Below are 17,772 nucleotides of genomic sequence, written 5' to 3' on the forward strand. Positions count from 1 at the left end.
AAGTTATGATTACACTCAAGATTTGTGTTTCAATGCAAAAGGTTTATTGAATTGTAAATCGAAATTGACAATTAAAAATTAGTTTCAATTCGAGTCGTAAAGAGCCGTAGTATGAAACGTCTTAGACCTAGAGTAAGGTTGCCAGAATTTTTTCCACTCCCATCCAGGCCTAGCAATTCCGGGCATTTTTTAAAAAAACCCGGCAAAATCCGGGCATGGATTTCAATTTTTCAAATCCAAAAACCGGGCAGAAACCGGTCAAAATTTAGGTGTTATCTATATATATAAAAATGAATTTCTGTCTGTCTGTCTGTCTGTCTGTCTTTCTGTCTGTTCCCTATAGACTCAGAAACTACTAAACCGATTTACGTGAAACTTGGCAGGTGGGGGTATTGAAGGCCGGGGAAGGTTCCTATTATGGTTTGAGACCCCTCCCTTTCTCATGAAGGGGGGGAGGGGCCTCCCAAGCAAAAGACAAATTTTCGCATAACTCGAGAACCAATCAAGCAAATGGTATCAAATTTGGCATGGAGTGGTATTTGAGAACCGTGAATTTTTCAATGAATATAAGGTACCCCTCCCTACTTTCAGTGAGGTGATAGGAAGGGGGGAGGGGGGCTACCTTACAATTTTTCATGTAACTCGAAAGCTATTCAAAATATTGGAACCAAATTTGGCATGGGAAGGTATTTTGATACGAAAAATATTTCAATGGTTATTTGCGACCCCTCCCTTTTTGCAATTGAAAGGGGGAGGGAATCTTTCATATTTTTTTTACATAATTCAAAAATTTATAAAGCAAATGGAACCAAATTTGGCATGGGGAGGTATTTGGATACGAAAAATACTTCTATGATTATTTGAGACCCCTCCCTCTTTCCAGTAGGGAGATATAAAGGGGGGAGCGGCCCTCTTTTTAATTTTTACATATCTCAAATACTAATCAAGCAAATGGAACCAAATTTGGCATGGGCGGATATTTGGGAACGTGACATGTTCTAATGATTGCTTGAGACCCCTTCCTTCTTCCAGCAGCGGGGAGAAAGGAAAGAGAGAGGGAAGTTTCATACAATTTTTATTGCATAACTCAATAACTACAACAGCAAATTGAACCAAATTTGGCATGGACCGATATTTGGGTACGAGAAATGCTTCTTTGACTATTTGGTATTCCTCAATCCTTCAAAAAGTTGGATGAAAAGAGGGAGAAGAGGTCTCCCTTACAATTTTCAGTATAACTGGAAATCTGATCGAGTAAATTTGAACCATGTTTGGCATGTGAGGGTATTTGGATACGAGAAATGTTTCTATTATAAATTGAAGCCTCACCTTTTTTCAGCGGAAAGATATAAAGGGGAAAGGGGGGCTACAATACATTTTTTTTTGAATAACTTGAGAATTAATACATAGAGTAAATGAAATAAAACTAGGTATCAACAATTTTTTGAGTACAAAAAATACTTTTATGAATATTAAGTTCTCACCCCTCCATTCAATGGAGCGAATGGAAGGGGGTTGGTACTTCCTTTCAATTTTAAGCATAACTCAAAAATTTACATCGCAAATAAAACCAAATTTGGCATGAGATGGTATTTCAAAACGAGAAATTTTTTTATGTCAAACAATTCCTTTCTTGCAGTGAGATGATAGAATTGGAATTTAAGAAAGGGAAGAGGAAAGCTTACATTTAACTTTTTTTTCATAAAATCCGGGAAATGGACAAAACTTAACATGGAAATCCATTTTGGTATGATTCTATGATTATCTGACACACCATCCTCCTTTCAGTGAGTAGGTACATAGGAGGAGGGGGTTGAACCCAATACAATTTTCTTAGCATAAGTTCTCAGTTTATTCTAACGAAGCCAAAAAATGGAAACAAATATGGCATAGAAAGGTACTTGGTTACGAGATTATTATAGACCCTAACGCTTTACAGTTTAGAGAGGGGAAGAAAGGAGGGGGTGCCATATAAACTTTGTTGTAAAGCTTAAAAAATTATCAACCAATGGAACAATATTTAATACAAGAAGATTTTTGGGAACGAGAAAAATGGGTATGATTATTAAAAATCACGAGCTCCATTCACCAGGGGGAAGGGAAGGACAGGGGGGGGGGGGTGGCCTCTTTTATGAGTTTTTTTTGCATAAATTCAGAACATATCAAGCAAAAACAACCATATTCTATTAGTTGGATTGTTTGCCTACGATTATTTGGAACCCTCCTTTTTTAGGGCGGAGCTTAAAGAATCAGATTAAAATTATCAGATCTTTGACACAAATCAAGATTCAGAATATAAGTTTAAGTTATTTTTGTGTAGCAATTCGAAACTCCAGCTGCAGCTCTCATTTTATAGCGATTGCTCATGAATTATGTTTTATTTTGATTTAAAAGAATGCCAACAAAACAATAAAAATTTGAATAAATTCTGAAAATATCATTCGATTTTGAGAGGTGTAGCAAAGCACACCGGGTCAGCTAGTTATACATAAAAGCAAAGAAAAATGCAAAAAAAATTAAATTTATATTTCATTAATGTAATTGCAGACTTCCAAAAACTTTTTGGAACACTTAAATATTTAAAGGTTTATAAAAGTAAATCAGCGAAATTATTTGAAACAACCGTTGAAAATGTCCAAACCGTTAATTGATTTTGCTGAAACTTACTTAAAAAATTTGAATTTTTTTGGTTTCTTTGTAAAAATTGTGAAAAAATCCGGGCAATATCCGGACCTTTTTCACGATATCCGGGCAACCGGGTCGGACCGGACTTTCTCGAAATTTTGCATCAAATATCCGGGCAAACCCGGATAAAACCGGGCAATCTGGCAAGCTTAACCTAGAGTGACTAAGGCGACTAAATACCAAATTCGAGCTTTTTTTCTAACATATTTTCAACACTTATTTTTGAACCCCTTTTGGGATGAAGTATTTTCACGTTACTATGGTAAATTCATTTCTTGAACAGGAGATTTTTCTGCCATTCTTTCGCCAACCAAATTTACAAATTCTACAAATATTTGTGCAAACACCACATACCTAATATAAAAATCCAGTTTTTTTTCATGAAATGCGAATTTAAAAAAAGCGAAAAATGAAGAAACGGGTGAACAGCTCAACATTATTTTTATGAAATCAGAAAGAGAACTAACGAACCTAAAAGTGGCTTTAAAATATTATCTTCAGACTTGTACAAACTAACAATTCTTTTTCTTTCTTTTTGCGTAACCGTGTGAAAAACTTTAATTGTTAAATTAGAGCTGGTTTGGTTCAAATTAAAAACTAGATGGCAATGAAAAAACAAATCGCTGCTTGACTACTTTACTTTAATGGCGACCTTGTTTGTTTTGCTGTGATTTTGCCATTGATAAAGAGTTTCTTCTAAAGTGTTGTTTTTCAAAATTCAAATATTATCTTTTGTATAAGATTTTAATCACTATTTTTTTTTCATTCGAAATTTTAGGTTACATGCTTGGTGGATGCAATTCTAGAATGAAATTTTATTTTTATGGAATATGATAGAAAGGTGCATAAACAGGCATTATTGCGCTAATAGAAGAAAGCTTGATGGATGTTAATATTTTAGGCTAGAGGGCATGTTGATGAAAAGCTCCCATGAATAGTAACGCCAGTCTATTCACCTATATTTAATACTAGCTGACCCGGTGAGCTTTGCTACACCTTTTACAAACAAATGATATTATCGGAAATTATTCAATTTTTTATTGTTTTACTGGCATTGTTTTGTATCAGATTAGAACATAATTAAAAATCAATCGCTATGAAATGAGAGCTCTTTGAAGGAGTGAGGGATACCAAATATTCATAGAAGCATTTCTCGTACAGAAATATCGTTCCATGCCAAATTTGGTTCCATTTGGTATTGTAGTTCTCGAGTTATACAGTGAAAATTGTATGAAACTCCCCTCCCTCTTTCATTTCTCCCCGCTGGAAGAAAAAGGAGTCTCAAACAATCATTAGAACATAACACGTTCCCAAATTACCGCCCATGCCAAATTTGGTTCCATTTGCTTAATTAGTTTTTGATTTATGTAAAAAAATTATGAGAGAGGCCCCTTCCCCCATTTATATCTCCTCACTGGAAAGAAGGAGGGGTCTCAAATAATCATACAAATAATTTTCATATACAAATACCCTCCCATGCCAAATTTGGTTCCATTTGTTTATAAGTATTTGATTTATGTAAAAAATATAAAAGAGGCCCCCTCCCCCTTTCTATTGAAAAGAGGGAGGGGCCTTAAATAAATAGTGAAATATTTTTCGTATCCAAATACCTTCTCATGCCAAATTTGGTTCCAATATCTTGATTAGTTTTCGAGATATATGAAAAATTTTTACAATTACAATGTCCCCCTCCCCCCTTCCAATCACCCCACTGAGAGGAGGGAGGGGTACCAAATATTCGTTGAAACATTCATCGTACCCAAATACCACCACATGCCAAATTTGATACCAATTACTTGATTGGTTCTCGAACATGCCATCTAAAATTTCGAATCAAATATTAACCCAATTTTCAGCTAAATTTCTATCCTTCAATTTGTATACAAGTAAGAAGGGTATTTCTTTGTTTTTTTTTAGTTTTTTTTAGTGTATTGAAAGGCAATTTTAACAAATCGTCATCCATGCAAATCTAAATTTTACTGCTTTTTTCAGGGCCCGTGCGTAAAATGTTTTTGAACATTTTTGTCGAATAATTTTCAACTCTTTATATTATTTTCATTCATCTTGACATTTCGTATTACTCCAACATAAATTTGAACTTTTATTTTTTTACACTTATTAGGCCAGAATAAATTTCCAATCCTTCTTTTGTCACTTGGAAATGGATCATCGCGAGGGGGGATAATCAAAAATAATGCAAAAAACAATAAATTGGAATAAATGGCACGAAAGCTAGTATGCAACAAAAGTGTATACTAAATCATTGCACAAAACCTATAAATCAAGTAATTTTTATCGAAAAATTTAAAGAAAATTAAGGATACAAAAGGTGATAAAACTTATATTTTTCACAATTTGTTATTTACTCTTTAAACCTTTCGGATATTTGATAATTTTTTTGGAATCTACACAAAATACCTCAAACTTTATTTATCCCCCCTCCACTTCGTGTTTTTTGGAATTTTTCAGGAGGTTGGGGGGAGGCTGTTGGTTAACAAAAGAAGATATCGGTATTTGTTCCGGCCTTATTTGTTTATGAAAAATTTATAAATACGCACGAACGACGAATCCTAACTTTGGCGGTTCTTGTTCTTAAATTCGCTGCGAAAAAGTTAAAACGCTAAATCAAGTGCGTCAAAGTACTTAAAAAAGGAAAATGACACATACAAACAGAAAAGCAAAAAAACAAAAGCAAGAAGCAATTTTGAAAATATTTTCAAAAAAAAAAAAATTAACGCGTGAATCTGAATCGTGCACAGCGGGCGAGTTATGACTTACACGGGGTGGTGGGTGCCTGTTTTTGTTAGCTATTTTTACTAACGGAATGAAAAAAGTTTCTCTCGAACCGGATCAGAGCGGTGGTTATGTGTATGTGTTGCAAATATGTATTAGCATGACATGAGAAACTTCTTATTACGGGTCGAACCATCTGCAGAATTGTGCGTGGTAAGGTATTTCATCAGTTGAAGAGATACTTATTGTCCTTAAGGCAAATATATACTAATTTATCCTTTTCTAACTGACTGTTTGAATCTACAAAACAAATTAAAAATTTAAAATCGATGAACCACCCTAACATGGGATGAGACCCAGACCGTTTTGAGAAAATTCCCGTAAAAAACTTATTTTCAAAAGAGGGTGTCAGTGATGACCACAACGCGTACACCGGACACATAAAGGTTCGGTGAAAACAAAATCTGCAATTTGGATTTTCATCTTTTCGGAAAATCTTTTTTCCCTTCTGCCTTTTGGTTGGTTGTTGTACTTTTCTTCGTGTGATTAATTTTGTTTTCGCTTCGTCTCGTCTCGTTTTGATAGAAATACACACTAACCGGCTGATCTGAATTTGATATGAAATCGAGCTGGCTACGTTCGTTTGCCTAGTTACTCAGTGGAAAAGGGAATGCGGAAGGTGGATTGTGTTTTTGTTTATTTTTTTTCGGCTTTTTCCTCTCTGTTGCCAAAAGTATGTAACATTGCGAATAAGAAACCATGTTGGATTGGGGCCAATATGAGAAAATATTACGTGAGTTCAAGGTTGTCGGAGCGATGTTGCAATATATGGCTCGGTGTCAATCGAGTTAAACGCTGATCAGCCAGATTGTGTTATCTTTTCTTACCGACGTGACTGGTCCGAATGTGCGTGTGAGTTAAGTATCTTTAAAAATCATCAATCCTTAAGGGGGGGGGGGGGGTGGTAGGGTCTAACACTTTCAAAAAATCGATTTTTTTTTATTTTCTTATTGTAAAACATTTCAAGAATGTTGTGTCAAATTTTCAAGTCAATTGAAGCAAAACTGTAGAAATTATAGACCTTTATCTCTTCCTATCTAATACTGCAAGAAAGCAAGAGCAGAAACTTCAAACGCGTTTTTCTCGGAAGCACATTTTTGAAGTCCGTGGTCATCGTCATTTGAAAACTACTTATCCGATTCTTTTCAAATTTGGAACATATTTTCTACATATAAAATACCAGACCCCAACGTTTTTCTTTTTTTGATTTTTTTTACTTTGGGGAGCTTTTACAGATAAAAAATGGCGGATTTTTTCGTGAAAAATCGTAGTTTTTACTTCAAACAGCCACAAAAATTTCATAAAATTTTTTTAAGTTAAATAAAAACGTTGGGGTCCAGAAAAACATCTATTAAAAATATTTTGCTCTGATTTTTTGACTTCAGATGATTCTGTGCTGAGATACAGTGTCCACCGCTAATCCTGTTTTCTAAAAGGCATCCTCGAAAGTGTTCCGTCACCGGCTCATTCTACGAAAAAATTACTAAATGTTCTTTTAACCATGCTTTGTATACTGCAAAAAAATTGAATACATTTGTTTGAACGATAGCACTAGAAAAAAATCGTGAAAATGGTGTTTTTTTTTACCCGTTAGACCCTACCCGCCCCCCTTAAGAAAAGTATTTAGTTTATGCAGCGATAGGGGCATCATGCGAAAACGGAGTTTGATGCATCATTTGTATACTCCAACGCTCAATATTTTTTATAAATATTTAACATCTTATATTTTATCACCTAAGACTAGCGTCATCCGACTTTTATAAAAGTTATGCGCTGCAGGCTAAAATTGATCCTAGGCTTAGTATGAGGTCCAATGCCAAGTTTGGGCAAGATCGGACCACAGGAACGGGTCGCTCAATGAGCCTGAAGGTTGTATGAGATTTTGTTCTGGAGAAACTTGAAAAACCACTTTTTCATCAATAAAATTTGTCCCAATCGATCGATTTTTTTTTTCAATATTGGACGAAATGGCATGTGTTGACAGTGTTCTTGTCGGGGCGGCCAAACATTTTGACGCCTCATCAACAGTGATGAATACCACCCTTAAAAATATCAGCCCATATTCGAAGCCCAATAGCTTTTTTATTTAAATCTAATCAAAATGCGGTCTACAGATAAAATTTTTGTCATAACTGAAGCTTTAGAAAAAATGTATTAAAAAGAATTCTGCTGAAGAGGGCAAAAGTGAATGACTCCTTCCCATTTTCCGATTTGGCACCAATTTGCATTGGAATTTTGTACTAGACCTAGGATCAATTTTAGCCAGCAGTGCATAACATTTTACTGAAAAATTTCATACGTAAAAACTTTTTTTTTAAGGATTTGAACTATGTGAGTAGATAAATAATTCAACTGAATCAAAGCAATCGAAAGATTCCTTTTAATTTTCCTTTTAAAGTTCATATTCCGGTATTTCGATAGCAACTTACTACCTTCTTCAGTGAGCGTTTTCGATTGATCGAATATCGAGCTTCAAATTAGTGACAGAAAAAGTTTAAAATTTAATTCGTACAAAACAAAACAAAAATTGTGCCAGAGTTCGTGCGTTACGAATTGTGACATAGGGGAGGGGGGGGGAGGGGGGTATGTTCATCGTTACGTATCAATATTTCCTTCGAATAATTTCATTTAAATCGAAGCCATTCTGATGTCATGCAATTTTTGCAAAGCAATGATAAGCAAACCAAAGTCGGCTTAACATTTTTAACCTCCAATGTGATTGAAGCTGGTTTGTAGCCTTTTCTATATGTTGTTGACTTCAATACGCATCATATGCTTCTTTTATTTATCAAGCTAAATAAAGTTAGAAAAATTTACTTACGTAATTAAAAAATCCCTATGAATCTCGTTCCTTCTCCCAATCAGATGTGCAAGTGCCTCTGCTTGCATCTCTAATCCCTTGAAACAGTCCATTCAAAGACATGTTGAGTTCATCTAGTTTATGAAACTTGGTCAAGTTATAGAGAACAAGTAGCTCGCTGCTACCGGCTGTGCCTTGCTAGCTGGGTGGTAGAAATACATACATACATACATACATCTAAATGTAGGCAGTATCATAGTTCTTTTTTCGATAATAAATATTTTTAAAATAAAACGTTCAAAATCAAGGTTAAATTGATAAACTATCATATGAAAATATTATAAAGTTGATTTTTATCCTTTATGATCATGAAAACTCGTTAAAACCGTCAGAATAGAGTCTGATCATTGTCACCCCAAAGCATCAAATTCTTATCAGAGACGAAAACGATTTTTAAATTAAATTTAAGCAGTGTAATAAATTTCTACATCCTTGTTTTACGTTCATAGGAGTCCAGTACTGGTTTTAAAAATATAAAACATGCCACATTACCCTAACAGAAAAAATAATCAAAATATATTGAAAAAAGTGATCAATCTTACCCCGGTTTACGGTACTCAAAATAAAATTTGACCATGGTTCAAAATATACCCAAGTTGCCATAAGCACTAAAACATAGCCCTTAAGCAACCCTATGTTCCCATATATAACTGTGAATTAATGCTTGTTTTGCACTATATGCGTATATATTGCAGAATTAAGACTAAAATGGCGATATAGCGGGCTGAATAAATGCTATCACAACATAGCGTTTAATAAGCATTACAAATGCTGAATTTGAGCGCCGTCAAAACGTCATTTTTCGCCAGCCGTATAAAAGCATTAAAAATGCGTAATTAGAACACCTCTTAATTATTCAATTGATTGATCATGATTGATGTGAAACGGAAATTCAAAATGGGAAATTATTCTTTGATTAATTGAAATGAACAAAAATTTAAAAATAAAATTAACCTGCTGAATGAAGGATTATGCCTGCTAAATGAAGGGTTCTATGAAATGAGAAGTGCCTATAATTGAATTATGAATTACCATTGATGAGTCTCAAACCGAGGATCCCGCAGCAGCCTTTATCTTTCCTTGCGCCTTTACCGTTTCGAACACTCTTGATGCTGATAAGGTAGGTGAAAAAATCCGTATTTCAAGTACTGTTCGGATCACTCATAAGATTTAAAGCTTCATAAAAGCTTTAAATCAGCATTAACAGGAAGTTTTAGTGCTACAGTCTTAATGCTTGTTAATTTTATATAGTAGCTCTATATTTGCATATCGTGCTATTATTAGTGCCAATTTTTTCTATTGCTTCTATGCATTAATAATGCTTATATTAAACTAAGAAGCATTATGAATGTTGATATAATGCTAACTTGCATTAGAAATGTTGATTTAATGCTGATTAAGGGTTATGGCTTAATGCTGATGGTTACTTGGGTAGTTCGATTCTTTAAACTTAAAGTTGGGTTCCATTTTCCCTTCTAGCGATAATTCAAAACGAAGTTCGAACTGCGAACTCAAAACTTATCCCATTAGTGTCTTTTTTGTCGAACTGCATTTTGGGTAGCTACGAATAAAGGCATAAAAAATGTTCAAATTGGAATTCGGTTATCGAACTTAGTTTTAAGTATGCCTTTCAGAACTTAGTTTTGCGGATGCCCAATCAAACCCAAAGTTGAAGGCTACAACTGAAGTGCTGTTTTGACCATGGTCAAAACATAATTCGATTGTACGAACTAAAGTTGAGTTTCATTTATCCTCCTTGCTATGGTTCAAAACGGAGTTCGAACTGCGAACTAAACTTTCCAAAATTTTGGAAAGAGTCGCTGGATACAACGCCAGGATAACAACCGAAACGTTTTATACTAAGTTAATATGCGACGATAATGTAGTCAATAGACAAAGGGATTCGTTGAATTTTAAAACTGCTTACGACCCTGTCATTGCTAAATTAACACAGACACTGACAAACAAATGTAAATGAAAAACAAAACAAACTGTCCAAAATCAAAGTAGTTTAGACGATGGCCAGTAATTTGTAATTTCCAATTAAAATTTAAAATTAAGATTGAATGTTTAAAGAAAAATATAATTTTAGTGTCCACTGAAGAGGAGCGAAAGCCAGAGTAGCTCGAAACGTCTGGACAACTGGTATAAATTGGTTTTTTATATTAAAACTCGCCGAAAAAAGTCGATAAAATCCAAGAGCGAACTAAAACTAATCCCATTTTTCTATCGGCGAGGGAGCAAAACTGAGATCGATCTAATGAACTCAAAATTGAAACCTTTTTATGTATGTTGAACTGAAAGCACTTAGCGAGTTCTGCAGTTGAACTGCATTTTGAGTAGCGACGAATAAAGGAATGAAAAAGTTCTGATTGGAGCTCGGCTGTCGAACTTAGTTTTGAGTATGTCAGTCTGAACTTAGTTTTGCGATTGCCCAATCGAACTCAAAGTTGAGGATTGCCACTGAGGTGCTGTTTTGGGCCAAAACAACTTAGTTTTGAGTTATAAAAAAGGAGCGTGTGGTCATAGTTTTTCAAAAGTTTATTGAAGGATGTGAGAAATTGTTTAGTATTGTTAAACAAATTTTGTTGGAGTATTCTTCTATGAATACTTCTTTCGTCTGACCACTGAGACCATTCGAAGAGACAATTTTTGACTAGAGCGTATATTGAGGTCAGAAAAATACCCAGTACCTCCTCAACTTGATAAATGACAAAAAGTTTAATTCTATCAGTTCTAATTGATCAGTTTGAAACAAATAAACTTATGTTTATGTAGAAGCTAGCGGTCTTATATTAGCGGAACCAAAAAGTAGCAGAACTTTGAATTCGTAAGCTCAATTATAATTTAGCGGCAACTAACAAAAAGTTAGCGGACTAATTAGCGGTTAACGGATTATCGCTTTTGTGCCGAACACTGCAATTTATGTCTCGTGTTGGTAGTTTTGACATATTATCGGCTTAAGAACGCCACTATGCGTAACTCGGTGATAAGTCTACGGCTTATCAAGAGTTTAAATTGTATGACGAACGTTTTTTATTTGCTTCACAGTTTAAACCACCCGCAAACCAATATAAGTTCTCTTCCTATGTTTATTCATGCAGTTTTATTCATTGGTTTCTACTTAAAATCACAGCCCTTTATCGGTTCACATATTTTTCACGTGATTTCATCCACCGATACCGAATCGAGTAATCCAATTAGTATCATTTACCATCGATGTCGATCAAAGCAGAGCGCCACTGAATGTTTACTTCCGCAGCAGCTTCTTACAGATTCGGAAATGGCCAAACATCCGCGATTCCTTGAAAACACGTTAAATAAACCATCAGCGCTCTCTCAGTTCCCACAAAATAATCCGATCACGGTTTTGTGCACGTTTGAGACGGATCCTTGAGTGAGTCGCCCACCAGCATCAGCTTGAATGAAAAATCTCCGCCTTTCAGCGTCGGGACGCCCCGACGATTTTCTATTCACACACGCATATGAATGCCGCACATTTGGCGGCTTTTTCGCGTAAACCAGCCAAACGGAAAAGAATGAAAATTAAATTTAACTCTCGACCGAAGAAGGGTGCTTGCTTGCTAGCCGTTTCGAATAACTGAGCTGAGAAGCTTGCAATTCACCCCCAGAGTGTCACCATCGAAGGTGCGTCAAGGTGCGACTGCAAGAATGAACCGACCGTTTTTTTTCTTAAATTTTCCCAAGATTCTTTCCCTTGACCGCCAAAAGCCAGAACCCTGAACTTACCATGTACTCCAAATTGGGACGCTCCGTTGTCTTTTTCTTAAAGTTATCCATTGTGTGTTGCAAAGCACCAATCACTGCACAATTGATCAGGTCCTTTAATTCCTAAATTGTTTGAACCGATTTTTTTAAAGTCCTTCAATAGTTCCTGAGAAGTTTATTGACTTCCCTCAGAATTCACGTGTTGCCCTTGAAATCCCCGTTTGTGTAAATACAAATCAGCTTCACTGTAGATTGCACTGTTACTCGTCTTATCGTTTGCAAAAACACAAAACTACCAACTGTTGAAAAGTTTTTCCACCGGAGTTTCCCCCGAGAGTGAGTCCAGTAGTTCGATTCCGAAAAGTACGTCCGCTTTCCACGAGATTCCGGTCGCGAATGGCGGCCTGGCCGAAAAAAAGTATATTCGTTCTGAGACTCGCCAATCGCCTGCCTGCCTATATCCAACTCGACGATGCTCTCTAAAGCGAGTGACAGTCCTACAGCGTCTCTGCCTATACACCTCCTATCCACCGCCAGTTCTACGATTATTATTGTTGTAGCTCTAGTAGCTAACCTACCGCGAAAATGTACAATCAGCCAGTCACCCGACTAGCCGCCATAGATTTCGTCGTTCCCATTGAGCAAAAAGCAAGAACCATGTGCTACGGCTCGGTCCGTTGGAAATTTTGCGCGCGCGCCGCGTTATGTATTGCGATACTGCACTTTCCGCGACTACATAAACAGGTGTTGCGTCAAGTCGCGATGTCTCCGTCGACGTAAAGGGAAATTGTTGCACTGTCATGTATCGATTCTGTTGTAACGTACTCTCGATTCAGTTTGATTTGAGTTTATAACGGCGAACGACACTTAAAATCTAAAGCTTTCATTGGCGTTAGTTTTAGAAACATTTACTCGGCCAAAAATCTGAATACTTAACAATGCTGAAATTGAAAACCTTCAGTATTAGGTACATGGTGTAGAACGCGAAAATTTTGACAGCATTTTGTTGCCTATACTGTCTGACCTATATTTTTCAAATTTTAGAATTCATGCGAGTTCAAGATATTTACGATGAAAGAGAAAAAGAAAACAAATATTTTGTACAATTTTCTTCAAAATCCATCATTATTAAATCGATAGGCGGCAAAACCATTGATTCTTCAAAAAAAAATTATGTGCGTTAGTGGTGGAAAAAGATGAAAACAATGTCAAAAATGTCCACAAAGTTCGAATCATGCGTTGGATTGAGACACATTATCGGCAACTACGGTTAAGGGTCGTCAGGGTAGTCAATGCTCTTACCAGAATTTTTAATATTGAATAGGTGAAAAACTTAGTGTTAATTTCTGAAATGACCCGCAAACCCGATGATCTTAAATCACCTTAAAGTGTTGCCTAGCTTCGAGTCATTAAAACCTAGAAACAAAGAACAAATTTTTGCAAGTTTCAGAGCAAAAAACAGGTGACTTTTGATGGATAATGAGACTTGTAAAAATTCGTATTTCAAACAAATTCCAGCGGTTCAATCCTATAGCATTTATCTTGGTCGATTCCCATTGCAGGTTAAAGTATGTATTTGCTATTGGTTTTAAAAAATTATAATGATTTGCCAAGACTCTGCCTCTGTGGAAAACAAACAACAATTTTCAAAACAAAATCTTTGGTTTTCGCTGTTTTTAAAAGCTTATACCTACTAGTACTCTTGTACACGCAGCGAATAGATTTTTATGTCAAAGGAAAATGCCTCAAAAACAAAAATGAAGTAGGGTTTGCTGCAGTGATGACGGGTGTGTTTTTCCCAGCAGAGAAATTCCGAACAGAGAAAATTCTAGAAAATTTAAGTTAAAAGTGAGGTGAATCGAATTGTGCGAATCTGTATTTTCCGAATCGGATTACGTATGTACCTGCATTGAAATGGAACTAGGCCGGAATAACTTTTCGGACAAGCTGAATTCAAAATTATGTCAGATTGGACAACAGTTAATTGCTTTCAAGTTTCCCAGGCCCTCTCGGCGCAATAGTGGTCGTTTTATATCGATATCTGTCCATTCGATTTAGGTTTATTTCGAAGGACCCAGGCAAACAAAAGTCCCATAAAACAGGTACAAAACCGCTTACTCAGCCCCATCATCGATATGAAGTACGTTCTACGCAGCTCAAAATTTAAGTTCTTATTGATACTTTCAAGTTGCAAAACAAGTCTTAATGATCTTCTATTCAGCTTCCAGCGGCCTTTTAATTCAGCTTCCAAAAATTTGTATAATGAGCAAAAAATCTCTCTCTATCTCAACTGCACCCGTTATCATCGGTTGTTCATATAAACTTTTCTTGATTATTTACTATGTTTGTTACATGGAGCCGGCATGATGCCTTACGCAATTGCTTCTTTCCTACATTTCCTACATATATCGCATCATAATGGCCACTCAATTACCAAATTACTGTTTAAAAATAACTTGCCCGGCTTGGGGATCGAACCCCCACCCTTATGGTGAGAATCGAACACGCTACCACAAGACCACGCCTAAATGTTGTTCTAACTGAAACTAAAATTCGAAGTTGGAGATTTAATTTTGAGAGCACCTCATTGCACTTTTTGTGACTTACCAAATCCCGTTTTGAGTACTTTTGAACCCTTTATGTGACTTAAGTCTCCTACAACGTACGTATAAATCACTTTTGCAACTTTCAAGTTCGTTAATGAGAACATATAGTTCACTTTTGGGAATAGGGCAAAACAAGTCACATACAACGTACATGTTAATCACTTTTGCAACTTTCAAGTTCATTAAATAGTACATAAAGTTCACTAAAGGAAATTGGGCATTTGAATATCTTTGTCAGCCATAATGTAACTTTCAATGGCTTCATTCAAGTTAATACGTGACTTTTGGTTGCTTGGGGAGTGTTGAATATTTTTGTAAGTTTAAACTACATCATTTTATAATCAAGCCCTTTCATATATGTATTCATATGAAACGTTCGGCAGGGAACTCCACGTTCCGTTCCTCTCTTTTTCCAGTATCTTTTGCGGATTTCATCACATGGTTGGCCTGGCCGTACTAGTATCTACAATGCATTTTATATGTAATAGATACTACGTTGAAAAGGAAAATGGAAAACGCATGTTGTACATTTTCCGGGATGCCTACAAGTTTTGGCCATTTTGGTGTTAGAAGAAGAAAAAGAAAAAGAAAGGAAAGTGCCTCAAAACCAAAGGATTTTTTCCTTTGATTTTGGGATAAAGAAAATTCCTTTGGTTCGAATGCATTTTCATTTGTTTCAAAGAATTTTTCTATTGAAAAATGTTTGAATCAAAATCTTAATGCTTTGATACAAAAACAGTTTCATTTGATGAAAAGTTATTTTCGTTTGCTACAATGTTATTTAGATTTTGATTTAAAAGTATTTAATCACTGAACCAATTTCCATTTATTCCAATAAAAAGAAAGATTTTCTGTTGTTCCGAAGCTCTAATTAGGAATTTCGCGAGCGAACATAATCAGAGCACTGTTTTTTGGGCGGAATCGGCCATCGTCATGTAACAATGCAAGCGTTTTAGAACATCTTTAATATTTATTTTTTGGTTACCAAAACAATATACACTTAGGGTAAATGAGCCTAATTTCGCTATATTTTGTCAGAGGTTTTTAGATTCCAAATTTTTTTCTGAACTCTGTTTTGGTTTGAAATAATCATTTCAAGCCTTAATTTACGAAAAATAACATGTTTTATAGAGTGTGTCGATGTTCCTAATATGGCACTAATTGTTCCTAATGTTAACATATGAGGGAAAAAGTATCCGCGTACCCAAATATTACACTTTTTGTTTCTGATTTTGCATATGGGTCTGTTTTTTTAATACTTTAAAAAGAAAAATCTTAAAACTCACCTTTTTATAAATATAACAACGTTTTTGGAATATGAATAGGGAAATACGAACTATTTAGATCCTACACAATATTCCTTTACGCTAGTTTTGAAGAAAATAGTGAATATTGAGCTCATTTAAATTCAAAGCCTTACCTTTTCCAATGGATACATTTATTATATTTCAAAAAGTAGAAAATTCATTGTAATGGATACAAATAAGTTCAGTTAAACAGAGCATCATGCAACAGCATTGTTAGATGCAACATTTGGGTACCACAACACTTATTTAACTTTTATTTTAATATAATTGATTAAAATTATCATTTAATGTTAAAAAAAACAATGATGCCATAGTTTCTCACATCGTGAGAGAGTTTTATGAAGTTTTTGAATCTCTTTTGAATTCGAAACATCGAATTTTTTACATTTTTGATGCCGTAAAAAACTTTACACAATGGGTCGGATTGACTTAGTGATATTACCTACAAATTTTATATGGAACTTATTATCCTACATCAACACTGTTGGTGTATGAATATTTTTTTTAAAATAAATATTTTTAAAATTCCGTTACCAGTCTGGGCTAAAATGCATCGACATGCAAATAACTGACTCACAGTTTAAATCTTGTTCCCATATGCTAGAATATGATGTACAATTTTTGTAGTATTATTTATCCCTAAATGCATCAGCACCCTTCTGCTTTCTTTTAAAAGAGAAATATAAACTTTAATTCTAACAAAATCTTAAATAACTGCAGATCGTGCTTTATGCGTAACGACATCACAAATATGTCAAAAACTTTTCAAATTTTTTTGTTTGATTTTTCATGAAGAACAAAGGTTTTTGCAACTTAGATACCCCTTTTTCTTAGTAGGGTGGAAATCGCATGTTATGTAAATTTAAAAATAACTGGTGAAACCAATTATTTTTCTGACTACGTTAATTTGATGTCCCATTAACCTTAAAACTTTTGATGTACAAACGGTAGGATTATTAGTGGACATTAGGGTTTAAAAAGCAATTGAAGTTGAAAAGTGTTGCATGATGCCCCAAAAGACGGTATACAACGTATTTTATTGAGATTTTTTTTTTATTAATTTTTCCTTTCGATTCTGTTCTCGTTAAGAAGCTCTCTCTAACTTGATGGTTTCCTTCTCTGTCGCGAAAGATGCGTTCCTTACAACCTGGCGAAAATATTTTTTCAACATTTTAAGCTTTGCGATATACTGAAGTGAAAAAAAAAATCATGTTTTATTAGCTCAAAACAGTTTATTTTAACAGATCGTTGAAAATTATGTTAAAACACAATTCTTCCAATCAAATTTATTTCAAATACATTCTATGACTTTGATATAGTTTGGAAAACTTTGACTATGTCCATAATTAGAAACACATTAAAAATAGTGTTCCTAATTGTGGACATATGCTTTTTTTAGTTTTTACACGAACAAAACATCGTTCTAACATACTTATTACTTAAATCATGATAAAAAACAATCCGACAAAAAATTTCAAAAAAATCGGTTGACAAATTCAGCTTTAATCTTCTATTTCTAAACAGGTGCTTTTTAAGAAATTTTCTAACAATTCCATTCAATTTGGACATACTTAGAAACAATCCGGATTTTACTAAAAATCTTGTGAATTAGAAAGCTAATTTGTTTGTTAAATTAAAGTTTACATGATCCTTTACATTATCATTTTTTTGATAATTGTGATAAGTTAAAAATAACGTCAAAAACAGGCAAAATCGAACAGTATGTTAACATTAGGTACACATGCCACATTAGGATCACTTACTCTACCATTCTTCATCCTGAATCCTCATT

At 34.7% G+C, this 17,772-nt stretch overlaps 1 protein-coding gene across 2 annotated transcripts in view; it reads right to left on the bottom strand.

Annotated features, from left to right (window-relative positions):
- LOC129745772 (proton-coupled amino acid transporter-like protein pathetic) overlaps nucleotides 1-17,772 on the bottom strand; it is a 108,930-nt gene that overhangs the window by 59,173 nt on the left and 31,985 nt on the right. The window contains exon 1 of one of the 2 annotated variants that reach the window (XM_055739110.1): nucleotides 12,089-12,480. The exons of the other annotated variant lie outside the window; for it this stretch is intronic. Coding sequence (XP_055595085.1) covers nucleotides 12,089-12,139 — 51 coding nt within the window. The 5' untranslated portion in view covers nucleotides 12,140-12,480. Of the gene's footprint in view, nucleotides 1-12,088; nucleotides 12,481-17,772 lie in introns of those variants that run through there. 2 annotated transcript variants of the gene reach the window in all.

This window comes from Uranotaenia lowii, chromosome 2 (genome assembly GCF_029784155.1).
Source record: "Uranotaenia lowii strain MFRU-FL chromosome 2, ASM2978415v1, whole genome shotgun sequence".
NCBI classification, from domain to species: Eukaryota; Metazoa; Arthropoda; class Insecta; order Diptera; family Culicidae; genus Uranotaenia; species Uranotaenia lowii.